The sequence below is a fragment of the Moschus berezovskii genome, chromosome 13, assembly GCF_049115385.1.
Source record: "Moschus berezovskii isolate FMDL1 chromosome 13, NW_MosBer_1.0, whole genome shotgun sequence".
Lineage (NCBI taxonomy): Eukaryota > Metazoa > Chordata > Mammalia > Artiodactyla > Moschidae > Moschus > Moschus berezovskii.
Window position 1 is genome coordinate 10177652 of NC_142472.1, and position 16929 is coordinate 10194580.

Below are 16929 nucleotides of genomic sequence, written 5' to 3' on the forward strand. Positions count from 1 at the left end.
CTGATGGATTCCACATATACAGTGAAAATAGTAGGAATGCTCTGGTATATAACCAACAGTAAAAAGAAAATAATCATGAAATACTATCATTTTATTTTCATTGAACAATAATATTCAAAGGAAAATGTTTAATTATTAGATGAAGAAATGGATATAAAAAGTACTAAAATTCTAAAGAGGGCCTTTAAGTATCTTCAGGAGATTTTAAGGTTTCTATCCCCAGTTCTTTATTATAAATTATCTTATTTCAAAACATATGATCTCTTCCCCCATCAGATAAATGTATCATTAGATCTAAAATTCAAGTTATTAATAATGGTGGAAATTTGTGTCCAAGAGTATGATTCTCTCGAATCTTAAGTATTTAAAATACATAAGAAAAAAATAAAGTACCATGTAGACATGTGGATATACTGGAGTAAGAGGTGGTACGTGCCATGAATCATCAGTGATGCCAGGGGAGAGAGTGCAAACAAGGTGTGTGCACACCTGGCTAAGGAAGACATAAGCAACAGGCTGAGGTGGACCCTACTCAGTAACCATCAACAGGTGGTACTGATCGTCTTCAACAGCTCAGCTGCCCCCACGGCAAATGAAGGCAAACAGGCACTTGACTGGAAAGAAACGTGCTATATAAGCAAGATACTTTCGTGGGCAAGTTCCTGGGAATACAGTGATTCTGTATCTGCACAGACCAACCCGCCATGCTATCCAATAGAAAATGGATTTCCCAAATGTTGGAAGATCAGGAATTAAGGGAATTGATAAAACGGCTAAGAAGGCTATCTTATGCACATAGCTTAATTTGACGAAGGCGTAGAAGAAATCTGAACCTTAAAATGAAGGTACAGATACGACAGATTTATTTCTGAGATTACAAAAATGAAAGATGACTACCCATTCATCCACCCACTCAACCATTCATCCAGTTACTGAGCTTTAACATGGGCCAGGAACTCAACAAGGAGGTGGAAATTCAAGGTCAAATCAAAACTGAAACAGGTAATTCAGACCAATTAAACCAATTTAGTCATTTATAAAATTCATTATCCAAATAATGGTACATGCCAAAATACAATTTATTTTTAAAGAAATGAATGGATAATATTAAGTTCATGAGGCTTACCAATGAAAACAAGGAAAGTGAAAAGACAAATGTAACCTGATTGGAGAAGAAGGGAACCAACTACTAAAGCAAAGGTAACGCTTCCTCCCCAAGTATTAATATTTCATCATCTAATCAGATGAAGATGTTCAGTGCTCTTTCCATGTAGACACAGGGTGGTAGTGGTGAAAATCACTTAGTCATGTCCGACGCTTTGGGACCCCATGGACTACACAGTCCACGGAATGCTTCAGGCCAGAATACTGGAGTGGGGAGCCTTTCCCTTCTCCAGGGGATCTTCCCAACCCAGGAATTGAAGCAGGGTCTCCTGCACTGCAGGCAGATTCTTTACCAGCAGAGCCACAAGGGAAGCCCGGATTATCAGGGAAGACTGAGTAGACACAGGGATTCAGCAATAAAACTAGAGAGGAGTTAAATACCCACATATCCTTAAGCAAGACTGTAGACCACGCTACCTAGCAGGACATGATAGGCAAGAAACTAAGAAACAGCGAAACCAGCAATTACCCATTCCTACTTCAAGACAATAGGGAAGAGGTTAAAAATTAATTAGAGGACATGAATTCTTAAGCTAAGAATTCAAGGTTGAAAACTTCAAGGAATTCATGAGACTCTCTTGATTTTCTATGACTCGTGGATTTTGAGGGACACACACCTAGGGAGGATAAGCAAGACTCCTGGTAACAGGGAAAGAAGACAAGACTGTGGTGAGGCACACGTGTGGCCCGGATGTAGATCATGGAGAAGAGACCCACGCTGGGTAATTTTAAGAGACTGTGCCTACCAAGAGGGACAGGAATAAAGAATCAGGAACAGAGCAGGGCATTAAGAGTTCTGCAAGTGAAGAATTCCTCCCAAATCCACAAAATATCCTAGAAAACACCAGACAGCTTCGGGCATTTGTCATGCTTGGGAAGAATGAATACCATGTGCCTTGGTCAACCGAGTTCCTCCAACAAGTTACCACTCACCCTTCCCCCACCCTGCAACTCTGGAGAGACCCAGGATAGCAGGTAGGAAGTGGAGGATGACACAAACCAAGAAAGAAGCAAGCAAGACTCTCATCTTGTCTAAAAACGCTTCTCACAGTCTGAGAAATTCTACCAGCTTTAATCAAGAGGGTTTTTTTTTTTTTTAATCAGTTTTGACATTACAATGAACTAGACTTTCAGACACATTCTCTGCTCGACAGGCTATGACTTTGCTTCTGACCTGACAGCAACTTTATGGACTGTGAGAAGTGTATGTGAGCTTATGCATGGGAGGAAAAAATAAATTGAGATGACGAGTTTGAAAGAATGGTTGTAAGACAGTTACTTCTATTGGCAGTAAAAGAGTTCCACTTATGCAATGAGTTGGTTACACAGTAAAATAGATAAAGAAATGGCAAGTATTGAGAAGCAGCCTGAATGCTTCTTTAATGATGATCCAGAAAATCCTGTCCCACAATGAGATGCTGCTTCACATCCATTAGGAAAGCTATTACAACAGCAATGATCAGAAAATACCAAGTGTTGGTGAAAATGTACAGAAATTAGTCCCTGAGTGGTGCTGGTAGAGTGTAAAATAGTGCAGCTGCTGTTGAAAACAGGATGGAGCTTCTTCAAAAGATTACCCTAGAATTACCCTGTGATCCAGCAATTCCAATTGTGTGTATATACCCCCGAGAACTAAAAGCAGGGACCCGAAGAGGTATCTACACACCTATTCTCATATCAATATTATTCACAACAGCCAAAAGGTAGAAACACCCCAAAAGTTCATCAACAGATGAACGGATAAACAAAATGGGGTGTGTATATATATACATACATGTTTTTTATGATAGATAATTAATTTTGACATGTGTCACAACACGGGTAAACCTTAATTAAAGACATTATGCTCATCGAAATAAGCCAGGCCCAAACGTACACACACTGTGAGCGCACTTCCATGAGGAGACTAGGGTAGTCAAATTCATAGTGCTGGACAGTAGAACAGTGGCTGCCAAGCACCATGAGGACGGGGAACAGGCAGCGGATATTGTTTCAGGGAACAGTTTCAGTTTGTGAGACAGAAAGTTCAAGAGCTGGACAGTGGGTGATAGTGGCACACCAATGTGAATGTCTTAATGTCACTGACCTGCACACCTGAAATTGGTTAAAATAGTCAATTTTATGTTTTATAATTTATATATATTTTAGTACAATTTTAAAAATCCTGTTGAGGTTACAAAGTAGTGTGGAAGGAAGAAAAATCTGATAAAAGTACAGCAGATTTGATCTCAGGCTGGCATTAGAACTCTGGTAGATGACTAGTGGGGGCTTCTCTGGAGGCTCAGTGGTAAAAAAATTCACCTGCCAGTGCAGGAGACGCAGGTTTGATTCCTGGGTGGGGAAGATCCCCTAGAGAAGGAAATGGCAACCCACTCCAGTATTCTTGCCCGGAGAATCCCATGGACAGAGGAGCCTGGCGGGGCTACAGTCCATGGGGTCATGAAGTTGGACACAACTTAGTGACTAAACCACCACCACCAGATGATGGGTGGCTTGGCATGTGAAAAAGCACAGAATGTAGGGTTCACTTTCAAAACCTTGTTTTTAAGAGGATAACCATCTAACAATAACAGGCAAGGCCAATATAAACAAATTAAAAAAAGAAAAAGAAAAATGGTCAAAGCAGAAGACCGGTGCTCATGGGAGACAGGATTTTGTGACTGCTGTGGTATCCCACTGTATGCATGTATGTGTGAAAGTCGCTTAGTCGTGTCTGACTCTTTGTGACCCCATGGGCTATACACGGTCTATGGAATTCTCTAGGCAAGAATAATGGAGTGGGTAGCCTTTCCCTTCTCCAAGGGATCTTCCCAACCCAGGGATCGAACTCAGGTTTCCCACATTGCAGGCAGATTTTTTGCCAGCTGAGCCACAAGGGAAGCCCAAGAATACTGGAGTGGGTATCCTAACCCTTCTCCAGCGGATCTTCCCAACCCAAGAATCAAACCGGGGTCTCCTACACTGCAGGCAGGAGCTATTAAGGAAGCCCTACTGTATGCATAGAGAATTCAACAAACTGTGTCAAGTTCTCATCATCAGCTTCTCCCAAAGTCAGCCGTCTCTTTTCTGTACGCTGCCAGCACCCTACGTTGGAACCCATTACCTCATGAGTGAAGTAATAAGAATATCTTCTATCTTCTAAATGAACTTATCCACCTCCCCCTTCAACCCCATAACCCCCCTTTTATTGTGAAGACACAACCTCCCACAACAGCATTCTGGTGGACATTACTTTCCTCTGCAAAAAGTGTCAATGACATCTCCATTGGTGATTGAAAAGCATAGACTCTTTAACCTTCTGTTCACAACTTGGCTTCTCCAACCTTATTTTCATGTGTAGCTCACGTTACTTCCTTATTTGAATCTTCCCCATCCACCTCCCATTTCATGAACATGCAAATGTTTCTCAAATATCATCTGAGACCCTTAGCCTGCAAAAGACACAGACAAACTCACACACTTTACGTGGCTAGGGATTCCCCAGAGATGAACGACAAATGAAAGCAACTGACAGCTCACAAAAGCAAAGACACTGACCAGAACTTCATATTACGGAAAAAATCACTTTTCTGTTGGCAAAACTGAGAAACATTTCACAGAAACAATGAGCCTTTTAAAGAATTTGGGGGTTGGAAAGGTAAGAAGGTGGCAGACTATTAACAGTAACAGAGAGAAAAACACGACCAAAAGTAGTGATGGTTTTTGTGTTTTAAATATAAAATATTTTTTAAAAATAATAAAATATTTTAAAAACTAAACATTTCAAAAACTAAAACTGGATTTTACCTCACACCACACACAATCATCAATTCCAGAAGGATTAAGGGTTTAAATGTGGAAAAGCACAACATAAAAGATTGAAGAAAACGTAGGCAAATATCTGGAGGAGCTTGACAGTAGAAGAGGATTGTTTAAATAAATACAAAATACACAAACCATAAAGGAAAAGACTGAAAATTCTCATGTTAAATCTCAGATTCAGAACTTTACTTGGAGAACTTAAAAAGGTAAAAAAAATACAACCTACAAACTGGGAGAAGTTGTTTGTAACACAAATAACTGACAGGAGGGCTCAGGACACACCAGTGTACAAGAACTTCTATGAACCGGTAAGAAAAACACAGTCAAATGAAAAAGAGGGCCAGGCTTCCCTGGCGATCCAGTGGTTAAGAATCTACCGGCCAGTGCAGGTGACACAGGTTCAATCCTGCTCCAGGAAGACCCCACATGCCGCGGAGCCCATGAGCCACAACTCCTGAGCCTGAGCTCCAGAGCCTGGGAGCTGCGACCACTGAAGCCCATGAGCCCAGCACCTGTGCTCCACGGCAAGAGAAGGTCCCACAGTGAGAAGCCCACACGCCACAACTAAGATGAGCCACCGCTCGCCACAACCAGACAAAGCCTACAAGCAGAAAGAAGGATCCAGCACAGCCAGGAAATAAAATAAAATAAATAAAAAACAAATAAAACTTTTTATTAAAAAAAAGGGCAAAAGCCATGAACAGGTAGAAAACAGGACTGTCAATAAAAATATTTTTAAAATGCCGTTGCTAATCAGGGAATATGAAAGTGAAGTCGCTCAGTTGTGTCCAGCTCTTTGCGACCCCATGTACTGTAGCCTATCAGGCTCCTCCATCCTTGGGATTTTCCAGGCAAGAGTACTGGAGAGGGGTGCCATGGACTGAGGCACACCAGGCTTCCCTGTCCTTCACTGTCTCCAAAAGTTTGCTCAAACTCATGTCCTTGAGTCAATGATGCCATCCAACCATCTCATCCTCTGTCGTCCCCTTCTCCTGCCCTCAATCTTTCCCAGCATCAGGGTTTTTTCCATTGAGTCGACTCTTCACATCATATTGGAGCTTCAGCATCAGTCCTTCCAATGAATATTCGGGTTGATTTCCTTTAGAATTAACTGGTTTGATATCTGTGCAGTCCAACAGACTCTCAAGAGTCTTCTCCAACACTATAGTTCAAAAGCATCAAATCTTTGGTGCTCAGCTTTCTTTATGGTTCAACTCTCAGATCCATACATGACTACTGGAAAAACCATAGCTCTGACCAGACGGACCTCTATTGGCAAAGTAACGTCTCTGCTTTTTAATGTGCTGTCTAGATTGGTCACAGCTTTTCTTCCAAGGAGCAAGTGTCTTTTAACATCACGGCTGCAGTCACCATCTGCAGTGATTTTGGAGCCCAATGAAATAAAGTCTGTCACGGTTTGCATTGTTTCCCCATCTATTTGCCATGAAGTGATGGGACTGGATGCCATGATCTTACTTTTTCAAATGCTCAATTTTAAACCATCTTTTTCACTCTCCTCTTTTACCCTCATCAAGAGGCTCTTTAGTTTAGAAGACTCTCAACAGTCTTCTCCAATACCACAGTTCAAAAGCATCAATTCTTTGACACTCAGCCTTCTTCATGGTCCAGCTCTCACATCTGTACATGACTACAGGACAAAGGTTGATTTAAGGCACTGGTTCTCACATGGTGGCCCCTGCAGCATGAACACGACCTAGGAACTCAGAAATGCATGCCTCACCCACACCTACTACATGAGAATAAACTCCACAGGTCGGTCCAACCACTTGAGTTTTACCAAAAAGTTTTAACATTCCACTCGATTCCAAAGCACCCAAAAGTCTGAGCAGCACTGGTTTAAAACAAATGAGAGATAAATTAGTCTCTGTAGAACTCTATGGGAAAATGAAAAGCACTGTACAGCATAGTGGTTAGAAGCACACATCCTGGGGTCCCAGGGCCAAGGTTCAAATTTCTGCTCAGCTTCTCCCTGGCACTGTCATCCCAGGGCGGTTACTTAGCTTGCCGTGGCACAGATCCTACAGAAGGCTGCTTGGATTTCAATCCTGGTCCTATTTCCCAAGAGCTGTGTGACACTAAGCAAGTCATTTATTTTCTCTGGGCCTCAGTTACTTCATCTCCCGAAGTATAAATAAGAGCACCTGCTTCATGGAGTTCTTGTGAAGAGGAAATGAGCGAATATAATGTGCTACGCTTAGACCTGTGCCTTATACCCATTAAGAGCTATTTATCACTATTAATCTCACAGGAACACATTATATTTTAGAGATAAAAGAGGGTGGACACTAACGCCCACGGAGAGGAAGTAAAACTCATCTGTTCTGACGAGGAAAATTTTCTCATCTTTTACTAGGTAAGTGGCTTTTTTTTTTTCCCCCCAGTTTACCACTCATCTCTCCGAGTTTACCTTTTTTCCAATGATGCAGCACTTAACTAGAAGCAGTAACCTTCTCCAAAGAGTCAAGGGGCCTGCCTTGACAGCCAGCCATTTATTTCACATTAACACTTCTTTTTTAAACAAAGCACTTATAAAGAACGAAAAGAGATTTAATGAGCATTATTCCTACGCTTGGGAAAATATTTCTGGGGATTATTCCAAATACATACCTGGTGTTATTTTATCTAGAAACTTTGCATGGAAAAATTAAGACACCCATGTGCACAGTCAATGAGAAGAGCACTGAAAATACCATGATGCAAAGATTTGGAGAGCAGGATGCTGTCTCTCTCTCTCCTCACTACCAAGAGGTCATGTACTATGTCCCTCAGAACAAAACACATGAAGGTCAGCCACAGCACATCCAGGGTACAGAATATTCTATTAACATAAATGGGTGCAACACAACCACATGTGCTGAAGACAGAATAACTGGACGCCCCTGATAGGAAATTAGGCAGTGAAAAGTCTCCAAGGGTCTCTTAGTGTTTAACCTCATACTTAGAAGATGAAAGAAAATATCAGAGAGACAAAACATACCAGGGCAAGTCACAGAACCAAAGTCTAAACAGAGGGCTCATTACTGAGTTCATTGCTTCTTGCAACCACAAAGGTAATAAAATAGAAGCTTGAAAATGAGTTTAGTTATTAATATTTATTGAGATTCTAGAATCCCCTGCACCACAGTTTCTAACAGAAGTATGTATTAATCTGGGGTACATAATCTTTATCTGTGACTTTCTCAATTTCTCTAGGTTTTAAAAAAAATCAGTTTCCTGTGTAAAATCAAGTTAAGAGAATGCAAAAACATTTTCATAGAAAAGAAAAAAAAATGAGTATTTTTAATGCTATGGAGGGCTTACAATTTTTATTTGCACGTGAGAGCCACATGTTCTGTGCTATTCTGTTTTGTTTTTCCTGGACCTCAACAATGTGGTGAGGTAAAGGAATTTTGGCAGAATCTATTTTCATAATTTTCTACTTTCACATACAGGACACTGATTTCAAAGAACATTCAATCAATGCTAGATTTCAAGGCATATCCTCAATGCAACAACAAATTTTATATTGGGGGAAAAAAAGAAGGGTTAACAAATTAAGCTTACTTAATTTTTAAAAGGCACCCATGTGCTATGGCAAGTCAATCTGAATAGTTCATGTTTCTGTTGATCTAATACCCCACAATTTCAATTACAGAGGAAAGAGAAGTAACAAAGTCATATTTTACAACTAAAACCCCAAAATGGCAAAGAAAACTGCTAATCTTCTAATATTTTTAGAAAAGCACATAGAACGCTTTATATACCAAAATATAATACATAACCTTCCTGGATTGCCTGGAAAAGGAACAAGCTGATTCCTCAAAACAGGATGTAACTCAAGATCCTCTAAAACAAGAAAAAATGTTTTCAACTATAAGATGTGTGAGGTGGATAAAATGCAGCTTTTCCCTACTGTACCTGTCAGTATTAATGACACAGGTACTGGAAGGATATTGACGGGGCCCTCTAAGTAACTCATCAGAACATTTACCTGTATCGTCCTCTGAGTGCCATCAACGTTGACAGACAACAGGGGTGAAGCCAGGTTCCACGTGCTGGTCACATTTAGTTTCGACCCATCAACTTCCACCTGTTGTGACACCAAAGAAGACTGTTACCACGAAGAAAGACAGAGAACTGATCTCAAGTTCATCGCTGCATACAGAGCAGCAGCCATCTTAAACAGATGGCTTCGCAAACAACCTGTCATGTTTACTGCTCCCGCCATGAAAGACAGGGTCCAACAAGAGTCTTCTCAGGCATCTCTGGGGAGAGGTGAAGGGCCTGGGCACAGCTGCCTCTGGGTACTGAGGTTTCAAGTGATTTCCAGCAAGTAACAAACAGCCTTCTAACTCTAAACCTATCTGGACATGCTACATTTACCGCAATTAGACAAGTAATGCATATAAATTTCAGTGACACTTTGCAACCCACACAACAGGGCTTGCATATAATATCCTCTCCAAGGACCAAGAAAGAACTTTTTCTGTGTTAATTTTAATGAAGGACTATGCATTGTTATCTTAATTAAACAGAAGCTTTAATTAGGCAAAATTCTTTGGCGTTGAATATAAAAGTCTGTTTGAACTCTGCAAACTTCTGTCATACTGTTGTCCATCATAAATGACTAATTTCATCAAGTCGTTGTTCATGGAGTTATCCCCCAAAGCTCATAATCTTCTAAACAGATACTCTTAGCAGAAACATTTTAATAGCCAAGTAAATAAAAGCAATTGAAAGGAAAAACAACTCAAAGCTAATTTAAAAGTACCATTCCTCATTTCTTCTTTTTCAGTCACCCATTCCCTAATTCTTCAATATGAGAGGGAAGGGAAAATAACAGTATTTTACATAATGCTTTAAGTAAACAGCCTAACAAAGAGATATTTAAGTTTGCTGAGGTTTCAAAATAAAACTGTAGCGCAGCCAAGATACATGATCCTTAACAATTCTTTCACTATCAATTCTGTTAAAAGACACTCACTAAAATCAAAGACACACAGACTGGTACTGTTTAGAAGAGTGTGCACCTACCTATACATTTGGACAGCTATCTGAGTGTGTGCTCAGTCGTGTCTGACTCTTTGTGAACCCATGGGCTCTGGCCTGCCAGGCTTCTCTGTCCATGGCATTCTCCAAGCAAGAATACTTAGAATGGGCTGCACTTCCTTCTCCAGGGGATCTTCCCAAGCCAGGGACTGAACTGGCATCTCCTGCGTTGGCAGGCGGATTCTTTACCACTGAGCCACCTGGGAAGCCCGTTTATGTATATATATTTCCCCTCTAATGTGGTCATTAAGTTTAAAAACAAAGACAGGTCACTGGCTATGTAATAAAGTATCAGTAGGACATATATCACGCACTGGCTTGAATTTCCAGGTTTAGTGACCTCTCTGCACACAAAGTAGAATTCAACTACAGGCAAGAAAAAAACAACGGCTTTGGAATCACACTGACTTGGGACCCACTTGACATGGCTGTTTTACCAAATGAAAGTTGTATACTAAGTTGGTGTATTTAACTTCTCTGAGCTTCAGTTTCCAAACCATAATACAGTAAAAGTGTCTATCTGAGAGGGTGCTAAAAAAGTTAAGATATGAAAGTCTCAACCAATATGCTTGTCAGGGTGGGTCATAAATATTTTCTCTCTTCCCCTGTCTCTAATAATTTTATTGTCCTACCTTTAAAACAGTTTTAAAAATAAGGTCAGATAATAATATCTCATATGTTACTTATATATTACCCATATATTACTATCTCATATATTACTTACTATTAAACTACTACATGATATAGATGTAAGAAGCAGAAAAGGCTGTAGTTTTGATTAAAGCACACTAATATCCTTTCAATCATGCTATTCAGCCCTCACCCCCAAATTAACTATCTCCTTAGAAAATAAAAGACTTCCAAAAGAAGCTCTCAACAGGTAAGAGTTTTACAAATAGTAAATGCTAAAAATGTCTTCTAAAACTGAAATATTGCTTTAAAATAATTCTAAATTTAAAGTTTAGAAAAGCTCAACAATCAATTAGAGAAGTTTCGTTTGTTAAAAAGAGAAAGTTAGATGCTGTAAAAAAAGCTTTTGAATGACAATCATTTAAAATTTGTAGTTGATATTAATTTCAAATCAGATGGGCTCACAATGAAACCACAATCACCATCTTTGGGGCACATGAAGGGGAATTGAGAAAAGTACCTCACCTACTCAGATCACCTTAGAGGAGGAGGCAGGCTGTTATACCCTGAAGTAAACCATGTTATGCATGCGTGCTAAGTTGCTTTAGTCATGTCTGCCTCTTGGCAACCCCATGGATTGTATGAATGTCTGAATAAAACACGATATATCCACACAACAGCATATTATATACTTGGCAATTAAAATGGATGAAATACTAATACATGCTACAACACAGATGAACATTCAAAACATGCTAACTGCAAGAAGACAAGTCACAGAAGACCACAAATTATACGGTTTCAAGGCAAACAGTAACCAGGGTTAGAGGTAGCAGAAGCCTCTTTGATGACAAATAGGATCCACAGTCACTGGTCCAGGTCCTTGCAGCAAAGCCTTGTGGGGACACTGCAAGTCTGAGTTCTCTGTCCCACCCCCACAGTTATGAGGTCAGTGTGACCACATTCCCACTGACCCCTCTCACACGCACCCAGACTCCACGCCTCAGTGGAAGAAACCTAAAGTACTCCGGTGCCTAAAAGAAGCTAGTCAACTCCAAAGAGACCAAGACCCTGCTTATTAACAAGCTTTTCTTCCCCCTCACCCCTACTAAGGGTCATATGTGACAAAGAAACTATACTTCCTTATACACCTGATAAGTAATGAATAGGAACGTGCACGCTCACAATCTAACTGAAGAGACAGCTCCAAATCCTACACTAGGAAACAGATCTGCAAATGTTAAGTGAGGATGAGAACATGCCAAAAGCCATTATATACCTCATCAGCCCCCAAGCAACAGATTTCTAAACAACATCCAACAAATGACAAAAAACCAAAATTCTGAACAGCAGATGCAGATTCTATTGATGCTGTCGTTAGATGAGTGGAAGCTAGATGTAAGTATAAGCCATGCAGAGGTAGGGAATGTCTCTTTAAACCACAACTTAACATCGCAGAGAGGGGGCAGACATGAAGAATCCTTGTTACGATGCCAAACACACTGTTCACACGTAATCTTTCAGCCGAGGTGACCAAGGAGCACACACAGAGTGTAGGTGCATTTCACCATCACAACACTGAGAACCTGACGTAAGAACCAGCCTGTCATTTCAGTGCCAAAAGCTGAGGGGAAATGCAATCGAGGCAAAGGAAGCCACAGAGTTAGAGAGTTTGGGTAGCCGGCCTGACAAGGAAAAGCGGCAAGCGACCTATACGCACAGCCAAGCACCTACACCACTGCAACATGAACAACAGCCAGAAAACAGTCAATACTGGGTCTCTGCACAGAATTTTCCCCAAAATTTTGAGAAAGAAAAAAAAAAAGGTATATTAAGAGCATTCAACACAAGAACTCCTCAAAGAAACACAGGAAGAGTTCAGATAAATAATTCTCCAAAGTCTCAAAGACAGTCATAGGAAACGTGACCCTTCTTTGAAAAAAAAAAAAAAAAAAGAGCTCAAAGAAGAAAAACAAAGGTTCAAAGAAGAGATTAAACAACAACAGAAGGAAATGAAAATCAAGCTGGTAGAACTCAGGAAAAAAATGAAGAGAAAAATAACATTATAGAGATAAAAGCCATGTTAAGAAGCACCAAAAATAGAATAAATGTGACTAAAAAGAAAGACAAGGACCATACCAATTCTCCTTCAAAAGTACTTCAAGCAAAGAAGAATAGGGAATTCCCTAGCAATCCAGTGGTTAAAACTCCACACTCTCACTGCCGAGGGCCCAGGTTCAATCCCTGGTCAGGAAACTAGGCTTCCACATATCATGTGGAATGCCCACCCCATGCCCTCTGAAAGAAGAAAGAAATGTAGATTAAAGGATATAAAGGGGCAAAGCTTTGCAAAATAAACAAAATATTAAATCTGTGGATCAATGCTTATCTTTAAGAATAAATTATGTGGGTATTTAGGCAAAAATAAGAAATCATGCACAAGCAAGGAAAAAATTCAGGTTGTCCTAAACTTCTCAAGAGCAACACTGATACGCACCACCACAGAGCAATGTGGTGTAACTACAGAAAAATTTAAGGTTGCCTCCCAACATTTTGCTTTTATATTCAGCCAACCTGTCCTTAGACTGCATCCTAAAACATAACCTGCACCGGAGAACAACTCAACACCTTCTTTAAGAATGAGGCATCTCTATACATAGATATGAAAACATCCCTGAGAAGACGCAAAATATTATCTACAATATGGTGTCATTAATTAAGAAAAAAAAGTTAAATGTGTGCTTGTCTTGTTTTCTTCACTTTATAGCCACAGTGCACAGCTTGTAGAATGAATCCTAGTTCCCTGACTAGGGACTGAACCTGTGTCCTCCACAATGAAAGTGCAGAGTCTTAACCACTGGACAGCCGAGTTTGTGTTTTACACACTGAGAACATCACTTGAAAGATGTGTAAGAGAATCAGGGTGGCTGAGAAACAGGAAAGGAAGGGAAGCTTGCATTTCACTGCCAATCCACTCACACTTTTGAATTTTACATAAGTATAAAATTATATATGTATATAGACTTTATATATTAAAATTTTTTTCAGTGAGAAGAAGTGTAACTGCCTAATTCCTCATGCAATCAACACCTACATTAGATCTTTCACTAATAGCACATAATAAATGGCAGCTGTTCTTTTAAAACTTCATTTTGGCCAACAGAGCGGTCAGTTCAGTTCAGTCGCTCAGTCGTGTCCGACTCTGCGACCCTGTGAACCGCAGCACACCAGCCCTCCCTGTCCATCACCAACTCCCAGAGTCCACCCAAACTCATGTCCACTGAGTTGGTGATGCCATCCAAACATCTCATCCTGTCATCCCCTTCTCCTCCTATCCTCAATCTTTGCCAGCATCAGGGTCTTTTCAAATGAGTCAGCTCTTCGCATCAGGTGGCCAAAGTATTGGAGTTTCAGCTTCAACATCAGTCCTTTCAATCAACACCCAGGACTAATCTCCTTTAGGATGGACTGGTTGGATCTCCTTGCAGTCCAAGGGACTCTCAAGAGTCTTCTCCAACACCACAGTTCAAAAGCATCAATTCTTCAGTGCTCAACTTGCTTTATAGTCCAACTCTCACATCCACACATGACCACTGGAAAAACCATAGCCTTGACTAAACAGACCTTTGTTGACAAAGTAATGTCTCTGCTTTGTAACATGCTGTCTAGGTTGGTCATAACTTTCCTTCCAAGGAGTAAGCGTCTTTTAATTTCATGGTGGCAGTCACCATCTGCAGTGATTTTGGAGCCCGAAAAAATAAAGTAGGCCACTGTTTCCACTGTTTCCCCATCTACTTGTCCTGAGGTGATGGGACCAGATGCCATAATCTTAGTTTTCTGAATGTTGAGCTTGAAGCCAACTTTTTTCACTCTCCTCTTTCACTTTCATCAAGAGGCTCTTTAGTTCTTCTTCACTTTCTGCCACAAGGGTGGTGTCATCTGCATATCTGAGGTTACTGATATTTCTCCCAGCAATCTTGATTCCAGCTTGTGCTTCCTCCAATTCAGTTTTTCTTATGATGTACTCTACATATAAGTTAAATAAGCAGAGTGACAATATACAGCCTTGACATACTCCTTTTCCGATTTGGAACCAGTCTGTTGTTCCATGTCCAGTTCTAACTGTTGCTTCCTGACCCGCATACAGGTTTCTCAAGAGGCAGGTCAGGTGGTCTGGTATTCCAATCTCTTTCAGAATTTTCCACAGTTTATAGTGATCCACACAGTCACAGATTTAAGGGACTAGATCTGATAGATAGAGTGCCTGATGAACTATGGACAGAGGTTCGTGACACTGTACAGGAGACAGGGACCAAAACCATCTCCATGGAAAAGAAATGCAAAAAAGCAAAATGGCTTTCTGAGGAGGCCTTACAAATAGCTGTGAAAAGAAGAGAAGCCAAAAGCAAAGGAGAAAAGGAAAGATATAAGCATCTGAATGTAGAGTTCCAAAGAACAGCAAGGAGAGGTAAGAAAGCCTTCCTCAGTGATCAATGCAAAGAAATAGAGGAAAACAACAGAATAGAAAGACAAGAGATCTCTTCAAGAAAATTAGAGATATCAAGGGAACATTTCATGAAAAGATGGGCTCGATAAAGGACAGAAATGGTATGGACCTAACAGAAGCAGAAGATATTAAGAAGAGGTGGCAAGAATACACAGAAGAACTGTACAAAAAAGATCTTCACAACGAAGATAATCACAATGGTGGGATTACTGACCTAGAGCCAGACATCTTGGAATGTGAAGTCAAGTGGGCCTTAGAAAGCATCACTACGAACAAAGCTAGTGGAGGTGATGGAATTCCAGTTGAGCTATTTCAAATCCTGAAAGATGATGCTGTGAAAGTGCTGCACTCAATATGCCAGCAAATTTGGAAAACTCAGCAGTGGCCACAGGACTGGAAAAGGTCAGTCTTCATTCCCATCCCGAAGAAAGGCAATGCCAAAGAATGCTCAAACTACCGCACAATTGCACTCAACTCACACGCTAGTAAAGTCATGCTCAAAATTCTCCAAGCCAGGCTTCAGCATTACGTGAAGCATGAACTTCCAGATGTTCAAGCTGGTTTTAGAAAAGGCAGAGGAACCAGGGATCAAATTGCCAACATCCGCTGGATCATGGAAAAAGCAAGAGAGTTCCAGAAAAACATCTATTTCTGCTTCATTGACTATGCCAAAGCCTTTCACTGTATAGATCACAATAAACTGTGGAACATTCTGAAAGAGATGGGAATACCAGACCACCTGACCTGCCTCTTGAGAAACCTGTATGCAACAGTTAGAACTGGACATGGAACAACAGACTGGTTCCAAAAAGGAAAAGGAGTACGTTAAGGTTGTATATTGTCACCCTCCTTATTTAACTTCTATGCAGAGTACATCATGAGAAACGCTTGGCTGGAAGAAGCACAAGCTGGAATCAAGATTGCTGGGAGAAATATCAATCACCTCAGATATGCAGATGACACCACCCTTATGGCAGAAAGTGAAGAGGAACTAAAAAAAGCCTCTTGATGAAAGTGAAAGAGGAGAGTGAAAAGGTTGGCTTGAAGCTCAACATTCAGAAAACAAAGATCATGGCATCTGGTCCCATCACTTCATGGGAAATAGATGGAAAAACAGTGGAAAGAGTGTCAGACTTTATTTTTTTGGGCTCCAAAATCACTGCAGATGCTGATTGCAGCCATGAAATTAAAAGACACTTACTCCTTGGAAGGAATGTTATGACCAACCTAGACAGCATATTAAAAAGCAGAGACATTACTTTGCCAACAAAGGTCCGTCTAGTCAAGGCTATGGTTTTTCCCATGGTCATGTATGGATGTGAGAGTTGGACTGTGAAGAAAGCTGATTGCCGAAGAATTGATGCTTTTGAACTGTGGTGTTGGAGAAGACTCTTGAGAGTCCCTTGGACTGCAAGGAGATCCAACCAGTCCATTTTAAAGGAGATTAGTCTTGGGTGTTCATTGGAAGGACTGATGTTGAAGCTGAAACTCCAATACTTCGGCCACCTCATGTGAAGAGCTGACTCACTGGAAAAGACTCTGATGCTGGGAGGGATTGGGGGTGGGAGGAGAAGGGGACGACAGAGAATAGTCATCTGGATGGCATCACCGACTCAATGGAGGTGAGTTTGAGTGAACTCCAGGAGTTGGTGATGGACAGGGAAGCCCGGTGTGCTGTGATTCACGGGGTCGCAAAGAGTCAGACACGACTGAGTGACTGAATTGAACAGAACTGAACTGATAAAGCAGAAACAGGTAGAAAAACAGGTGTGGATCCA

The 16929-nt window shown here is 40.7% G+C and overlaps 1 protein-coding gene across 1 annotated transcript in view; it reads right to left on the reverse strand.

The window, feature by feature from the left end:
• The window catches only part of PCCA (propionyl-CoA carboxylase subunit alpha), a 377769-nt gene that overhangs the window by 84292 nt on the left and 276548 nt on the right, over positions 1-16929 (reverse strand). The window contains exon 20 of the mRNA XM_055426614.1: positions 8957-9055. Within this exon, the coding sequence (XP_055282589.1) occupies positions 8957-9055 (99 nt within the window). The remainder of the gene's footprint in view (positions 1-8956; positions 9056-16929) is intronic.